Source organism: Pristis pectinata, chromosome 1 (genome assembly GCF_009764475.1).
Source record: "Pristis pectinata isolate sPriPec2 chromosome 1, sPriPec2.1.pri, whole genome shotgun sequence".
In the NCBI taxonomy this organism is placed as follows: Eukaryota; Metazoa; Chordata; class Chondrichthyes; order Rhinopristiformes; family Pristidae; genus Pristis; species Pristis pectinata.
Genome location: NC_067405.1, coordinates 6,477,448 through 6,493,496, shown reverse-complemented (window position 1 = coordinate 6,493,496; position 16,049 = coordinate 6,477,448). Strand labels below are relative to the sequence as shown.

General features: G+C 39.1%; 1 protein-coding gene across 2 annotated transcripts in view; it reads left to right on the top strand.

Annotated features, from left to right (window-relative positions):
* Positions 1-16,049, top strand: part of ttll4 (tubulin tyrosine ligase-like family, member 4) — a 61,330-nt gene that overhangs the window by 26,286 nt on the left and 18,995 nt on the right. Inside the window, exons 4-13 of one of the 2 annotated variants that reach the window (XM_052024781.1) lie at positions 703-808; positions 1,795-1,922; positions 2,354-2,464; positions 3,651-3,727; positions 4,344-4,415; positions 5,680-5,762; positions 7,524-7,652; positions 10,349-10,471; positions 11,662-11,760; positions 15,670-15,804. In XM_052024781.1, the coding sequence (XP_051880741.1) occupies positions 703-808; positions 1,795-1,922; positions 2,354-2,464; positions 3,651-3,727; positions 4,344-4,415; positions 5,680-5,762; positions 7,524-7,652; positions 10,349-10,471; positions 11,662-11,760; positions 15,670-15,804 (1,063 nt within the window). Of the gene's footprint in view, positions 1-702; positions 809-1,794; positions 1,923-2,353; positions 2,465-3,650; positions 3,728-4,343; positions 4,539-5,679; positions 5,763-7,523; positions 7,653-10,348; positions 10,472-11,661; positions 11,761-15,669; positions 15,805-16,049 lie in introns of both variants that reach the window. The other variant, XM_052024772.1, reaches the window with a different exon arrangement.

The following is a 16,049-nucleotide window of genomic DNA, read 5'->3' as shown; positions in this document are numbered from 1 at the left end:
CCAAGATCTGTCTCTTATTTTGACACAGTGAATCCCTGGTTCCAGGCTCCTTAGCCAGGGGAAGCATCGTCCCTTCATCTAGCACTCTAGAGCCTCTAAGCATTCTGTATGTCTCATAAGGTCACCTCAGTGGCCTAGTCTACTTGCTCTGTTGTTATAGACATCCTAGGAACCACTATGGTTGACTCTTCACTGCATTTCCACCATTAGCAAGTTTATCCTCTCTCCTTTCTGAAAAAGAAAAATTGTTCTCAAGATTCCAGGTTTGGTCTCACTGCGGCCCTGTATAATTGTAGAAAGGTATCTTTACTCTTGTATTTAAATCCTTTGGCAATAAGATGCACTCATAGGCCCCAATAAGTATTATAATATTTAAAACCAAGACTGGATAGATACATGAAGGAGAAAAAATTACAGGACTGTGGGGGGGAAAATGGGATTGACCAGTTAGCTCTTGCATCCATCCATGCTATAGTAATTCTGATAATTCTCTTGCTAGGTCTAAAACTGAACCTAAATCTTGTACGGACTCTACTCGGAATTAGCTTTGCTGACATAAATACTTGAGTTGACCAGTGTAACACTCCCTAGCCAAGTATCTTTCGAGATGTACTCTATTGATCAAGGGCCACTCTCGCAACTATAATCAATGTTTTATGACATTTAAGTAGCCATATATAAATGCCACTTGTTTCTTTTCAGAAGAGTCTGAGTGTTCCACAATTACGGATTCTTGTTCTACCATGTCAATGGATGGTTCAACCAAGATGAATTTTAATGTTGCAGTGCCTGAGTCTCCTGATATAAAGTAGGTTTTCTGAAAAAGCATTATTTCATTTGACTCATTGTACTCTTGTTTTCCAAGTCTGCTCTCTGGAATTCAGTTTACCACCCCTTTGTTTTTACTCTTTGAGGAGGTTTTGTTTTGCAATGTACCCATTTATGTAGAAATTGTATAGGTCGTCATACATGATTAATAAATGTAGACTTGTTCATTGCATGCAGCCTTTTTTTAAACAAGGACCAAAGTGGCTAACATTTGGTGGTCCATCCCTAATTATCTTTGAGTCGGTGGTGATGAGCTGCCAGCATGAGATGCTGCACTCATCCTGGTGAGGTTGAAGGAATTATAACAAAGGGTTTTGTTTTCATTTATCTCTTCAGTGAAGGATAGGGAACATATTCAGACACCGTCTTCCAAACAAGATCTGTAGAAAAATCAGAAAAAAAATCCAAGTCTTTTTGATCGTGTTGATAGGAATGAGTCTGTGAAATAAAGAAGCTACTTGGAAGTGAGGGAAAAAAGACTCAAGCACCTGCGTTCTTCCAATTTCCAACAATGGTCATTGGATGAATGACTTTTAAGATTCACCCTCTGTTTCTCCTTATCAAAACAAGGTGGTTTACTTTTGATTTACTGCAACCTCATTGGGAGAAAATCAACTCGCTTCTGACTTTTTTTTTATATACCATTGATGGCAACTGATGTCACCCACAAAATTTAATTGTGAAACTAATTTTTGCTGCTTAAAGCATTCTTTAGGAACTTAACTCCTTGGGTAACCAGGGAAGACGTGTATTTTCCAAAGTGGGTAGTGTATTATTTGGGGTGAAACGTTATGTTGTAGTTAGAAAATGTTTCCTTAAAATTCCAGTTGCTGATATTGTGCATGGATTAGATGGGAGCATTTCATGAGGCTATAACAACTATTTATTTGTTTCGATGGTATTTATAGCACAGTGAGTTCATCACGGTACTCTAATATAGATTTAATTGTTCTCCCTTTTCCTTAGGAATGCTTTTGATGTTGGGTATCCACAAGCTCATGAGTGTAAACTTCAAGTTGCTAAGCCAGCGTTAATAAAAAGCCTGTTTCATGATATGCCTTTGATGATTTACTTTGGAACCCCGAATGAGAAAAGTAAGGAAGAGTAAATTTTCTTGTCTAGAAGAATTGGATACTCATTAACAATACTGTGACTTTATTTGCAGAGAAAAATAACTTATCCTTTGTGACTAACTCTTTATTTTTTTTGTTTGGTGCTCTGTTTTTGCTACCTTTTTCATTACCTTATTCCTATAATTCTCATTCCATTTTCCTAACCAGATCATACTGAGGTCTCGTCTATGATACCACCCCAGCTATGTTAACCTAACTCGACACACACTAGAAATCAAAGCTCAGATCTTGGCTGATCCATGTGGTTTGTCTGCTTCCTGTTTTAAATGGCTGAGCTTTTCTTGCTGCTAGATGTCTTAAGTTCCTCTAGTATTGTTATAACCATTGCAATTTGATCTGAAAAATGTAAATTATATTTGTTTTATTGAATGACTTCTGTTGTCATCCCACAGTTGAGCAGTTGCCGTGGGAGCAAAGGAGGCAAATGAAATGGAAAATGTCAACTGTAACCCCAATAGTTGTGAAAAATGCTGTAGCCAGATCCCATTTCAAAATCACTAAAAGTAAGTAATTGATTTACATGGTGAGAGCATCCTGCCATTGCCAGCATCATTGTCCATCCTTTAACTGTTCTTCAGGAGGTGACTGTGAGCTCCTGCCTCTTAACAGCTGCAGCCCTTCTAGTGATGGGTTTGAGTAGGGAGTTCCTGTTTCCAGACCCAGTGAGAATAAAGGTCACATTGAAATGCCCCTCAGAGGGGAATCCGTAGCTTCTGCTATTTATATGCCTTTGTCCTTCTCGATGTTAGAGATTGCAGGTTTGGGAGCTGTGTCCATGGAACTTTGCAGTGTAATTGCAATGTATTTAATAGTGTGAGTGTAGAAAATGGAGTCTAACCTTTAATTGTACTTGTTACAAATGTTGAAAATTATATGGGAATAGTCTTTTGCCTTTATGGGAAGATGATAAAGATCTTGGACTCTTGATTCTTAAAATGCCTGCTAAATTGAGACGTAAAGGTGGAATTTCAGCTTAGTTTTAAAATGCCCTGCAGAACGTAGACTGAACTTGTTCCAGTTAGCTGATTCTAGTGGAGATAACAGTAAATGCCCTGAACAGGGGTCAGGATAATGTTTTGCTTTATTCATTAATAAGATGTGGCCATTGCTGGCAAGGTCAGCATTTATTGCCCTTCAACTGAGTGAAATGGCTTGGTGAACCATTTAAGAATCAAGTATATTTCCAAAGGTTTGGATCCACAACCAGTTCAGTCTGGGGAGTGTAGTATATTTCCTAAAGGATATAAGTGAGCCCTTTGGATTTTTGCAACAAATTGGTATTTTCCTGTTCACCATTACTAATGTATTTCAGATTTATTTAACTATTTAAATTTCCTGACTGTAAAGAAATGATTTGAAACAACTGTCTTTAAATCTTCAGGCCAAATCTCTTGCTTGCTAGTTTAGTAGCTTAAGCACTGTGCTTTAGTATCACTTTCAGCCATACCTAACTGTGGTCTTCTTGCTAATGTGCATAGAGTCTTAATTCGGGTGGGAAAATGTGGATATCTAGTGGAAACTGTCAGATTGTCCTGTGATGTTCCACTGTAAGCAGATAGGCCATTTGTCAAGTTTGAACCTTCGAGATGTATAGAAGATGGTAACTGTGCTTGCATCTGGTGGGAGAAAATGAAAAGGGAGGGAGCAATCACCTTTTCCGAGTTGAAAGTTGGTGTGTGTGCATTTCAGAATCGTATGATTGGCTGGGTTGCTGGGGACACCACATGAAGTCACCGCTCTTCAAGACTCTCCGGGAATATCAGAAGGTTAGTGGCTGGAATTTTAGAATCTGAAGATTTTTTTTTTCCCCCAATCAGTTTATCCAAATCTAAACTCCATGTGTAATCCCCATTCCCTTCTCTCCACCATTAGTGTCTTCAGCCATCTTGGTTCAAACTTGCAGTATCATTTATCTTCCTATTGATGGCTTTTCATTACTGAAGTACAAAGCAGAAACGCTGGACTCAGCAGGTCAGGTAGCATCTGGGAGAAGCTCCCTGCCATGAGTGTCTTCAGCATTTCCTGTTTTTATTTTGGGTCTCCAACATCCCAATATTTTGTTTTTCATCATTATCTTTGCAACCTCCTTGTAACTTGTTTGTTCAAGTTTATAGTTGCCTCTTTTTTTTTTGTCTTTGTCAGTTTGTCTCTAGTATTATTGGACATTTTCTTGTTTTTTATGTCACATTAAAAGTTCTTGTTTCAATAGAGCAATTAGTAGTGATTTCAGTTCTTTATTAATGAACAATGAAATTCAACTGAAGTTACATTCATGTATTGCTTTGTTTTTGTATTTGGTGTTGGTCTATGCAAATTGAGTAAACTTCACAATCATCTTGATACATTCTGGGGGAAAAGTCAGACTTTCATATTTACTTCCAGCTGAATCACTTTCCGGGATCATTTCAAATCGGGCGCAAGGATCGCTTGTGGCGTAACTTACTGAAAATGCAGGTACGATTTGGGAAAAGGGAGTTCAACTTTTTTCCACAATCCTTCATCCTTCCTCATGACATCAAACTGCTGAAGAATGCCTGGGCAGAAGGCTCTACCAAGCAAAAGTGGATTATTAAACCAGTAAGTTGCCACCAGTTTACTTAAAATGATTCACAAAAGAACTAGAATGAAGATGAGAGCCATTTTATTTAGCAAGTTATGATCTGTAATTCCAAGACTTGTAAGAGGGTAGAGGCAGATTAAATAGCATAAAAAGTTTTGGATGTACACTTTTTTAAAAAAAGGACTCTGGGGAAGAAAAGTTGGAGTGCAATTCATTGGATCACTATTGCAAAAAATCAACAGATATGATGAGCCAAATGAGCAAGTTCTAGCTGAAACAAAGGAAATTATTCAGCTCCTCAAGCCTGTGTCATGTTTGACCCTGCACCCAAAGTTTATATCCCTGGTTTTTCTTCATGTACCTTTTTGTTTATCAAAAACATTTGTTTGTTGATTATATTACCAAAATTTACCTCCCTGTGACTTTTACATCCATTAATTATATTTTGAAGTACAGTCATTATTGTGGGAAATGTGATACATAATTTTTTTCATACCAAACTACAAAACGGTCTATTTTAGTTGTTTGAATTATATTTGACTTGTTCCTTGTTCATCCTTCAATTAAAGTAATATGAAATTTTTACATGCTCCTAAAAGCAAGCACTGAATACTTAGTTACATTCTGCAGGTACTCATGTTGCAAATTCCACATGTTTTTCTGCATCAAGACTTGGTGGCTAAATAGAAGCCCTTTTTAAATCTTGTTAACTTGATTGAATGAGGGGTCAGGACAGCACTGTAAACTAATAGTCTCATGGTACATCATGGTAAAGTTGAGCTGGAAGTCCTATTCCTACCCTGTAGTTTGTTGCTGGCCTATACTTTTGGTACTCTTCCACTGGTCATTTCTTCCACATGACTTGCATGCAAGGAGCAAGAATAGATCAGACCGAGCCCTGTAATTCCCCAGCCTGTAGTGTAGTGCCTTTGTGGTTCTTTGATCTTGCTGTGTTTTGTGACCAAAAATTTCATGACTAGCTGAGAGTTTTATTGCTGTTGTCTATATCATGATTCCTGTCAGTAACCAATGCAGTAATAAAAGTATTGATGTTAGTAGCATGGAACTCGTCATCTTACTGTTAGAAAGGTGACTGAAACAGCTATCTGTTTACATTCTATTGGCCTTCCTCCACTCTTTTGTCCTTTTTTTAAATAGCCTGCATCTGCAAGAGGAATTGGGATCCAAGTCATTCACAAATGGAATCAGATCCCCAAGAAGCGACCTCTGCTGGTTCAGAAGTATGAATTTTTCTTCACTTATCTGCAATTGTGTGTGTGTGTATGCAAATGCATTTTTCTGAATTTTCTATTTGTATATGCATAAATATACAAACATATGGTATATGTCTGCACATTTTCATTTGTATGTGCTCTGCATATGATTTTTACATGTATATGTATTATGTACATGGTCTTAATAAGGTGTGTAGCACAGAAACCCTGGTTTTAACCATGGAGGTTGTAGGAGTAAGGAAAGTTTGAGCACAAGAGAAGTATGTTAAGCTTGGTAGTGTAGCAGTTAGTGTAACGCTATTTCAGCGCCAGCGACCCGGGTTCAATTCCCGCTGCTGTCTGTAAGGAGTTTGTATGTTCTCTCTGTGTGGGTGTCGTCTGGGTGCTCCGGTTTCCTCCCACATTCCAAAGACGTACAGGTTAGGAGCTGTGGGCATGCTATGTTGGTGCCGGAAGAGTGGCGACACTTGCGGGCTGCCTTCAGAACACTTTCAGTAACACAAAAAGATGCATTTCAGTGTGTTTTGATGTACGTGACTAATAAATTGCTTAAAAAAAAAGCATTGCCTCTCAGACACATCCTCGTACTTCCCTCTGGACTATGACCCCAACGTCAAACATCAGGCCATTGCCTCCCAGTTAGTCACAGACTTTATTTCCTCGGTTATCTTTCCCTCTCAGCTTCTGACCTTGTGGTACTCCAACCTCGGTGTCCTTTCATCTCCATCCTCCCAGTCTTTCCAGGTGAAGCAGTGATTCACTTAGACTTCTAATCTAGTGCACTGCACTTGCCGTTTACAATGTGGTCTCCTAAACATCAGGATGCAGATTGAATAACTTGTTTTGCGGAGCACCTGTGAGTAGTCCTGATCTTTCTGTTCCTGCCTCTTTAATCCTCTATCTCTCTGGAGCCTCCTGCACTGTTACAATGAAAGCTTGAGGAACACCTTCTGTCAGGGCACTTTGCAGCTTCAGGACTCGATACTGAATTCTCCAACTTCAGATAACTTGTCTCCATATGTATTGGAACCAGCCGTTTCTGCTCTAAATTATCCATCTGATGTTAGCTCAGCTTTTTTTTCCCCTCCATTAGTACAGCCTGACCTGCTGGACGTGTCCCACATCCCTGCTATTAGCCACACAACACAGATGAAGTGTAATCACCTTATTACATCTCCAATTACCCATCTGATGCCCTTACTCTATGATAGACGTTCCCTTTGTCCCATGCGTTGCTTCACTCCGCATCTTAAAACTAATTTACCTTTACCAGTTTTGACGAAAGGTTTTGGACTTGAAACATTTAACTCTGTTTTTCTTTCCACAGATGCTGCCTGACCTATTGTGTTTCCAGCATTTGCTGTTTTTATTTCTGAAATAAGATATCTTTATTAGTCACATGTACATCGAAACACACAGTGAAATGCATCTTTTTGTGTAGAGTGTTCTGGGGGCAGCCCACAAGTGTTGCCATGCTTCTGGCGTCATTGTAGCATGCCCACAACTTCCTAACCTGTACGTCTTTGGAATGTGGGAGGAAACTGGAGCACGGAGGAATCCCACGCAGACACAGCGAGAACGTACAAACTCCTTACAGACAGTGACCAGAATTGAACCTGGGTTGCTGGTGCTGTAAAGCATTATGCTAACCGCTACACTACCGTGCCCGCCCCTCTACACTATTGTGCCTAGCTGCAAACTTTTCCAAATTTGTTTTAAACAATTTCAAACATTGTAGTAAAATCTACTTTATTTTACTTACTCTAGATACTTGCACAAACCCTACCTCATTGGTGAGAGTAAATTTGATTTGAGAATTTACGTCTACGTCACCTCATATGATCCTCTACGGATATACATGTTTACAGATGGCCTGGTCCGTTTTGCCAGCTGCAAGTAAGTTTTAAAAAGAGAATAGAGAACGTGAAATGATAACTGGTTGCTGGTGCATAATTTGAGTCACAGGGCGGTTGTGTTTGTGTGTTTTATGATGCATTTCTAATGACTTTTCCTACATAGCGCACTGAGCTGCTCGTTGAGTATCGTAATTTTTAAATTGCATTGATATTTTAGTTGATGTAGTGAAATATTTGGCCCATCGTTTGCCACCTGTGACAGGAGTTCAAATGATTGGCGCTCTTTCAGGCTGATTACAAAGCAAAAATTGCCCAATGCCCCCTTATCCCTCAGCAAGAAAAATGTTTTTTCAGGTTCATCACAGTTTCGCTTCCTGACTAGGATCAGGATCTGCACTTGAATAGAAGCAAATCATCTGAGAAGTTAAAATCTATACTAGTATGGCAAATTTAAGTATCAGTATATGAACATTTTTACTGTTTTAATTTAGGGAAAAGATCTTGTTGGGGCAGAATGCATTATTGGAAGTTGTTTAGAGGGTCAAAGTGTTGTTGAGATGTGAGTGCAGGGTAAACAAGGGAATTAAAGGTGTCTGAGACAGAGTAATATAGTAACATGGGAGACTTTAATCAATAGAGAATAAGCAAATCAAATTAGTACTGACAATGTGGTGGATAAATTTCTGGAATGTATTTGAGGTGGATTTCTACATTAGTACATTGAGGAACCAACTGGGGGAGAGCAGGCTGTATTAGATATAGTACTTCCAACAAGAAAGGGTTAAAATAATAAAGAGTAAATAGTAAAGAGGACCCAAGGTAAAACTGACTGAAAGTGACCAAAACGTATAATCTTATAGGGCTTCAGGGGCTAGATGCAGGAAGGATGTTTCCCTAGACTGACGTCTCTAGCATCAGGGGGAACAGTTTTAGAATAAATAGCAGACCATTTAGTACTGAGGTGAAAAGCAATTCTTCACTTGGGGTGGTGAACCTTTGAATTCTCTACCATGTGGCAGAGAAACTCAGTCATTATGCTTATTAAAAACAGATGGACAGATCTCTAGGTGTTAAGGAAATTGAGGGATACTGGGATAGTACTAGAAAATGATGCTGAGGTCGAAGATAGCCATGATCTTGATAGATGACAGAGCAGGCACAAAGGGCCAGATTGCTTACTATTTCGATTTCTTAAATCATTCAACATTAAATCTTCCCCCATAGAAAACACCTTGCATTTGATAAGTTCCCTCATGGTAGGTTGATCCAGAAGATTAAGACACATGGGATCCATGGTGACATGGTTGATTGGATTCAAAATTGGCTTGGTCATAGAAGATGGAGGGTAGCGGTGGAGGGATGTTACTCTGACTGGGAGGTCTGTGTCCAGCGCACGGGGTCAGTGCTGGGACCTCTGTTTGTGATAATTTGGATGAAAACGTTGATGGGCTGATAACTAAATTTGCAGACAACACAGAGATTGGTGGGCTTGTGGACAGTGAAAAAGGTTCTCTAAGCAACCAGCAGGATATCCTTCAGTTGGAAATACGGGTGGAGAAATGGCAGATGGAGAAATGTGAGGTGTTGCACTTTGGGAGGTCAATTGTAAGAGGAAAGTATACAGTAAATGGCAGGATGCTGATGTACAGAGGGATCTTGGGGTACAAGTCCATAGCTCCATGAAAGTGGCAACACTGTATTCTTGCCTTTATCGGTTGGGTCACTGAGTATAAAAGTTGACACGTCTTGTTGCTGCTGTATAAAATGTTGGTTGGGCCGCATTTCGAATATAATATGCAGTTCTGGTTGCCACATTACAGGAAGGATTTGGAGGCTTTGCAAAAAAAGGAAGCAGCCTGGATTAGAGAGCATTAGTTCTAAGGCGAGATTGGACAAACTTGGGTTGTTTTCTCTGGAGTGTCAGAGGCTGAGGGGCGACCTGATAGAAGTACATGAGATTGAGAGGCATAGATAGGGGTAGATATGTCAAATACTAGAGGGTATGGCTTTAGGGGGAAAGTTTAAAGGAATTTTATGAGGGAATTTTATGAGGCAATTTTTTGTGGTATGTGCCTGGAACATGCTGCCAGGGACTTCAGTGGAAAGGGAAATGATAGGAACATTTAAGAGGCATTTAGACAGGAAAATGAACAAGCAGGGGATGGAGGGATATGGACCATGTGCAGACAGATGGGATTTGTTTTAATTGGCATCATCATCAGCACAGCCTTTGTGGGCCGAAGGGCCTGTTTCTGGACTACTGTTCTAGTTTTCTCCCAACATGCTCTTTCCAGCCTCCACCACTCAACATCATCCCCTCCATTTTCTCAAATCCCAGACTGAGATCAGTTCTTCCTGAGGACCATTTAGCCAGCAGCATCCTGCAATTCAGTAGCCCATGGGAGAAAGTACAAACTCCACACAAACAGTACCTAAGGTCAGATTTGAAGCTGTGAGCCAGCAGCTGTAATCTGTGCTGCCCTGAGGCCGGCCTTGTCAGGTCAGCCAACCATTTTACCTTCTACCTGGTCTTTAATTCCATTGATTTGGTTAAAATTAATTCTACTATTTCAGCTGACCAGTAGAACTTGCTGGTTTTGTTCTTGGGGGGGTTAAAATATATTATCCTCCTGCATGAATCAAGTACTCAAGAAGTTAGTATTTAGTTGAATGTACAATGTGGTATTATCCAACTTTCTCTATGCAGCAATTACATATTTTTCTTTTATTGATCAGGTATTCATCTTCCATGAAGAGTCTTAGTAATAAATTTATGCATCTCACAAACTACAGTGTAAATAAATTAAATGCAGAATACAAGCCCAACAGCGATGAAAAGCTCTGTCAAGGACATAAGTGGTAAGTAGTAGTTTTTGACTACTTTACATAACGCAGTGATCCTGTTCTGGAATGCATGAGGAGTGCGATAGACTTTCTATTCGCCTAGTTGAGTACAGCTCCAACAGCACCCAGACTTAACACCATCCAGTTTGAGTCTAGTTGGTGGTGTACTCACCTAGGCAAATGCAAAGTAGTCAGAACAAAGTAACCCATCCACTACCTACATCACTGTTCCACCATGGCTGAACAGTGTGCTATCTACAGGATCCATTACAGCAGTTCAAGATTTCTTCAAAAATGATCCCTTTGTCTAGACCAGAACTGGAAGATTCCATTCACTTGAGTTAGTTTTAGCATGCTAGATAATAAAACACAGCAATAATTTCATAATAGAGAAACTGTTCCTCTATATTTCTTGTTACCAACGAACATTTTGCAATGTGCATTATAGTTCCTATTTTTCTCCCCCGCCCTCTAATATCTCTTTGCCACAGCATCTAATCACAAAACCCCTGAAGCTCTGTCACTTTGCCTTCTATCCTTCTCCTCTGGTCTGTGGCTCAGTTGATAGTATTCCCTCTAGAGTCAAAGCTTTTCGCTTCAACTACTCTTCCAAAGACGATGCGAAAAGCTAGGCTGACACTTGTGCACTATTAAACAAGTTTGGCACTGTTGGAGGTTAAACCATGGTCAAATGTGTCCTTTTTGCAGATGGGTAATAAAACTCCCATGTCACTGTCTGAAGGAAGAGCAAGGGGAATTATCCTCAATGTCTTGGCCTATATTTATTTCTCAAACGTCATGTTCAATTTTTGTGGGAGTTAGTTATTTACAAATTGGCATATTTTCTCCATTTATTAATTAATACTCTTCAAACAAGGTACACTATTCCTACATAGTGCTGTGGGACATCAGAGTTGTGAAAGGAGCTGGACAGTGCAAGGCTCTTCCCTCTTCTGTAGTTATTTTCAGCTCCAACATCTGATCTCAAAATCTCCATTTGCTTTCTCTGCCTCTGCTTCCCTCCTATGCAGCTGTTACCTGTTTCATCAATGCTGAGATTATTGAGTTTTCCTTTCCTGTTCCTTGACATCTATTTACTACCTGCTGGTCTTTTGAAGATTGACACGTTTTCATCTCGCTTGCTGTTGTTGCTGGGTCACATGAGCCAACTGATAGTACGCATTGCTGATTTTCCCCCTCTCCAGGAGTCTTAAGGCACTGTGGCTGTATCTGAATCAAAAAGGAGTGAAGACTGAACAATTACGGGAGCAAATGAAGGATGTGATCATCAAAACTATCATAGCGTGAGTAATAAGATGTGTATAAAGTGGAGAATGTATGTGAAAACATCCAATGGATGCAGTTTTTCCTCTTTCCTGCTTATTCTCTTCTCCCCTCTCCCATTGGGGCAGAAGATGCAAAAGCCTGAAAGCACGTACCACTAGGCTCAAAGAGAGCTTCTATCTCACTGTTATAAGGCTATTGAACGGTTCCCTAGTACAATAAGATGGACTCTTGACCTCACAATCTACTTCGTCATGACGCCTTGTACTTTATTGTCTACCAGCACTGCACTTTCTCTGTAGCTGTTACAATTCATTCTGCATTCTGTTATTGTTTTAGCTTGTACTACCTCGATGCACTGTGTAATGAATTGATCTGTACAAACAGTATGCAACACAAGTTTTTGTTTACTGTGCCTCAGTACATGACAATAATAAACCAATTCCAATTATTTACAGCAGACCCAGTAAGTATTGTTTTTTTTCTTTTATTTTTAAGAAAGCTGTGCATTCATCCACTTCAAAGCTGGAAAAACCAAAACCTTGTCTTTTGATCCCTTGTTACAATTTCATTACTTTATTTCAAAGACTAATATCCCCATTGGCCTGAGACTGAACCAAACCTTGTGTAGCTTCTGATTATATCTCAGAAGTGCCTTAGGATATTTTTCTACATTAAAGATACAAGTTGTTACTTCTGTCCTACATTTTCTATTTGTGTTCATGTTTGGTTGGCCTGGGTGGTGGTACTCCTGCCTAACATTTGGAAGAGTGCAGGTTCAGACCTGTGGGTCAAAGTTCTACTTTTCAATTCAATAATGGAGGAAGACTGCAGTTTTAGAAATACTGGTCCTGGATGAGCCTTGCATCAGAGTCTCTCTTGTTTGCTTTATTAGCTGTTACACGATACAGTTCCAATAGTTGAGTAATGTCTTGGTTAAAACTTCTCGCAGCCAAATAAACCAATAATTGGGCATGCATGTCATTGTTGTTTGTGACTGCCACATCTGCCTGTGAAACTCAGGATATGTAAAAGTTTATTGACCAGTCAATGGAACCTACATCATACCTAGAAAATCTAGATTTGGAATAGATCTTGGATGAATTGAGAAAGGAAGTTGGTAGCTGCTTGGATCAAGGCATGCCATAATTTAACCCTCATTTTATAGTCATGCCTTCTGACCATATTTTTACTGCCCTTGTATGTCTGTATTTATAATAAAGCTTACTGCATGAAGTTGTCATATTGTGATTGCTCCTCCAGGCCTGTGGTTATGTTGCACAGGTTCGTATCACATATGTTATCCTGGGGCAGCAGATACTGAGCAATTAGATAAGTTTGAAGATAACTGTTCACAAGTAATAATCTTGGGAGATAGTTATACTGCATGGAAATAGGCCCTTTGGCCCAACTCATCCATGCTGACCAAATTGTCTACCTGATCTAGTCCCTTTTGCTTGCATTTGGCCCATATCTCACTCAACCTTTCTATCCATGTACCTGTCTAATATAATAAAAAAAGAATTCTCAGAAGTAGATGTGATTATTTTTAGTCTATTTTCTCATGTACATAAGATTAGGAATTAGAGCAGTTTTTTTTCTTCACTGCTTTGTTTAATTTGAGTTCTGTTTGTTGTCTGTGATGCTGTGGCAAACAAGCTCTTCATTGTACCAGTACCTCACCGTGCTTAGTCAAGTTTATTGTCACATGCACCAAGAAGCACACAGGCAGAAAGCATTGTTGGGAGTTGCTCATTGGCCTTCAAGCAATCATACTAATACAGGACAACAAACAATCTGCTGGAGGAGCTCAGCAGGTCAAGCAGCATCTGTGGGGAGAGAAGAAATTGTTGACTTTTTGGGTCGACGCTCTGCATCAGCAGTGTAGGGGGCAGCATCAAATAGGAGATGCGTGTAAAGAGTATAACAGTGATCACAGGTGACTTTATTCTGCAAATAATCTGGCTGAAGCAACCAAAACAAATTAGCAATGTTATATTGGGAAGTTTCATTAAAAGGCAGGGTGTAGAGGCAATGGCTAACATTTAGGGAAGGAATCCAAGAACTGCAGCTGTTCTTCATTTTCTGGAGTGCAAAACCAAGAAGAAAAGTAACCCAACCATGGCTTACGTAAGAAGTTAAAGATAGTATTAGATCCAAAGGGATTGTATAAGAAGTAGCCAACGTACTGATTAGCTAAAAAGGACCAGTGTTTGATTCAGGAGGAAAAACAGAGTATGAGTGAAGCAACATGAAAGCAGACTTGTAATAAGAAAAAGACTGAACATCCCTTGTGGTCAAAAAGAGGAGAATAAATAAATGGGAACAAGGAAATGGTAGAATAATTAAACAAATATGTTGACTCTGTTTTTCACAGAAGAGGACACCTCATCACACTTTGGATTCACTTTTTTGTTTTGAATGTTACTCAGTAGTATAATACATTTTCCAGTGAACTGGATGAGTTTAAAGGGAGTACAGGAAATGAGCCAAATGGCGAGCCATCAAGATTTCCAAACAATCGGATACAAGATTATTAGAATTTTACTGAAATGGCTTTTTTTAAGAAAAGGTTTTCCTGTTCTCAGATTGCACATAATGTCACCAAAGTTCTTCACCAGAGTCGTAGAGTTATACAGTATGGAAACAGGCCCTTCAGCATAACTTATCTATGCCAACCAAGTTGTCTACCTGAGCTAGTCGCATTTGCAGGCATTTAGCCCATATTCCTCTAAGGCTTTCCTATCCATGTACCTGTCCAAGTGTCTTTTAAACATTGTAATTTATACCTGCGTGTACCACTTCCTCTGGCAGCTTGTTCTCTATATCCACCACCCTCTGTGGGGGAAAATCTTGCCCGTCAGATCCCTTTTCAATCTTTCCCCTTTTACTGTAAACCTATGCCCACCAAACTTGGAGCCTTTAGATATTCTGTGGATTGCAAATATGCTTGTCTTCTTTTCCCAATGAGTTTAGTGGTAGAATATAGGATAGTACAGCACAAGAACAGGCCCTTTGGCCCACAAGCAATATTATTGTAGCTTCTCTTCTGTTTTAAGAGGAGACCTGACAAGATGACAGTATAGGAAAAGTCAAGTACATTATGCTCAAAAACGTCATAAAAGGCAAAGTGTCTTTTTTTCCATCTTTTTATTGAATTTCAAATTAATTCAAATTAGTATACATAACATTAATAATTATACATATGGTGCGAAGAGTTTGAGATAACAATAATAGTTAATATATACACTCGAGGAGTAAAACATATAATCTGGACCTCCTGCTCTCTTGCTGAGTGAGCATGATACAAAAAAAATTGAAAAGAAATTTAATTATATGAAAAGAGAACTCCCAAATCAAAAATATAACAATAAACAAAAGCAAACCAAAAGCTTCAAAAAAAAACTGGACTGATATGTCTTCAGTTTAAAAAAAGCATTATTATGTCGTCAGCTCCGCTCCTCTATATTGAAAGATTATTGAAGGGGATTTGAAAAAGGTCAGCTTATATCATATGGAAATATTGAATAACTGGACTCCAAACTTCCTCAAATTCAAGCGAAGGATCAACAGTACCACTCCTAATTTTTTCTAAGTTTAAACATGTTATAGTTTGGAAAAAAAACCATTGAAATGTGGTAGGAGATGTTGGGTCCTTCCATTTAAATAGAATGGATCTCTTGGCCATTAATGTAACAAAAGCAATCATACGACAAGCAGAAGCACATAAAAAAGGCAGTGTCAAGTTAGTAGGAGTGATATTTCGATAACCTGGTCACATGAGAGTCACTGTGACCAACTGCAGTTTAATTTGTATGGGAATTTCATAAACATTGTTAACTTAAGGTTATTTTTGATTTCATTGATACACCTGGTTTCATTGATACACCTGGTTTCATTTTTTATTTGTTGTTTATCTTGCTTTGCAGCTCCGAGTCTTACGTGAACAGCCAGATAAACTTGTATGTAAGAAATCGTTACACCTGCCATGAGCTCTTTGGATTTGACATAATGCTTGACGAGAACTTGAAGATGTGGGTTCTAGAAGTCAACATCTCACCAAGGTACAAGATTACCATTGATATATTCCACCATCTGACCGTGTGTTTTACTTTCCTTATATCTGCGGTTACCAGTGGAAACTTAGTAACCAGCACATTGATGCATTCTTATGAAAGTTCTCTCAATTTCTATTCTCTGCACAAGCTTTTCACCCTACTTCATGTCATTCTATCGGCATCTACTTCACTTGTACCTATCGGACTTCTGCTGAAAATCAGACTGAATAAAATAAGTGGCAACAGTATTG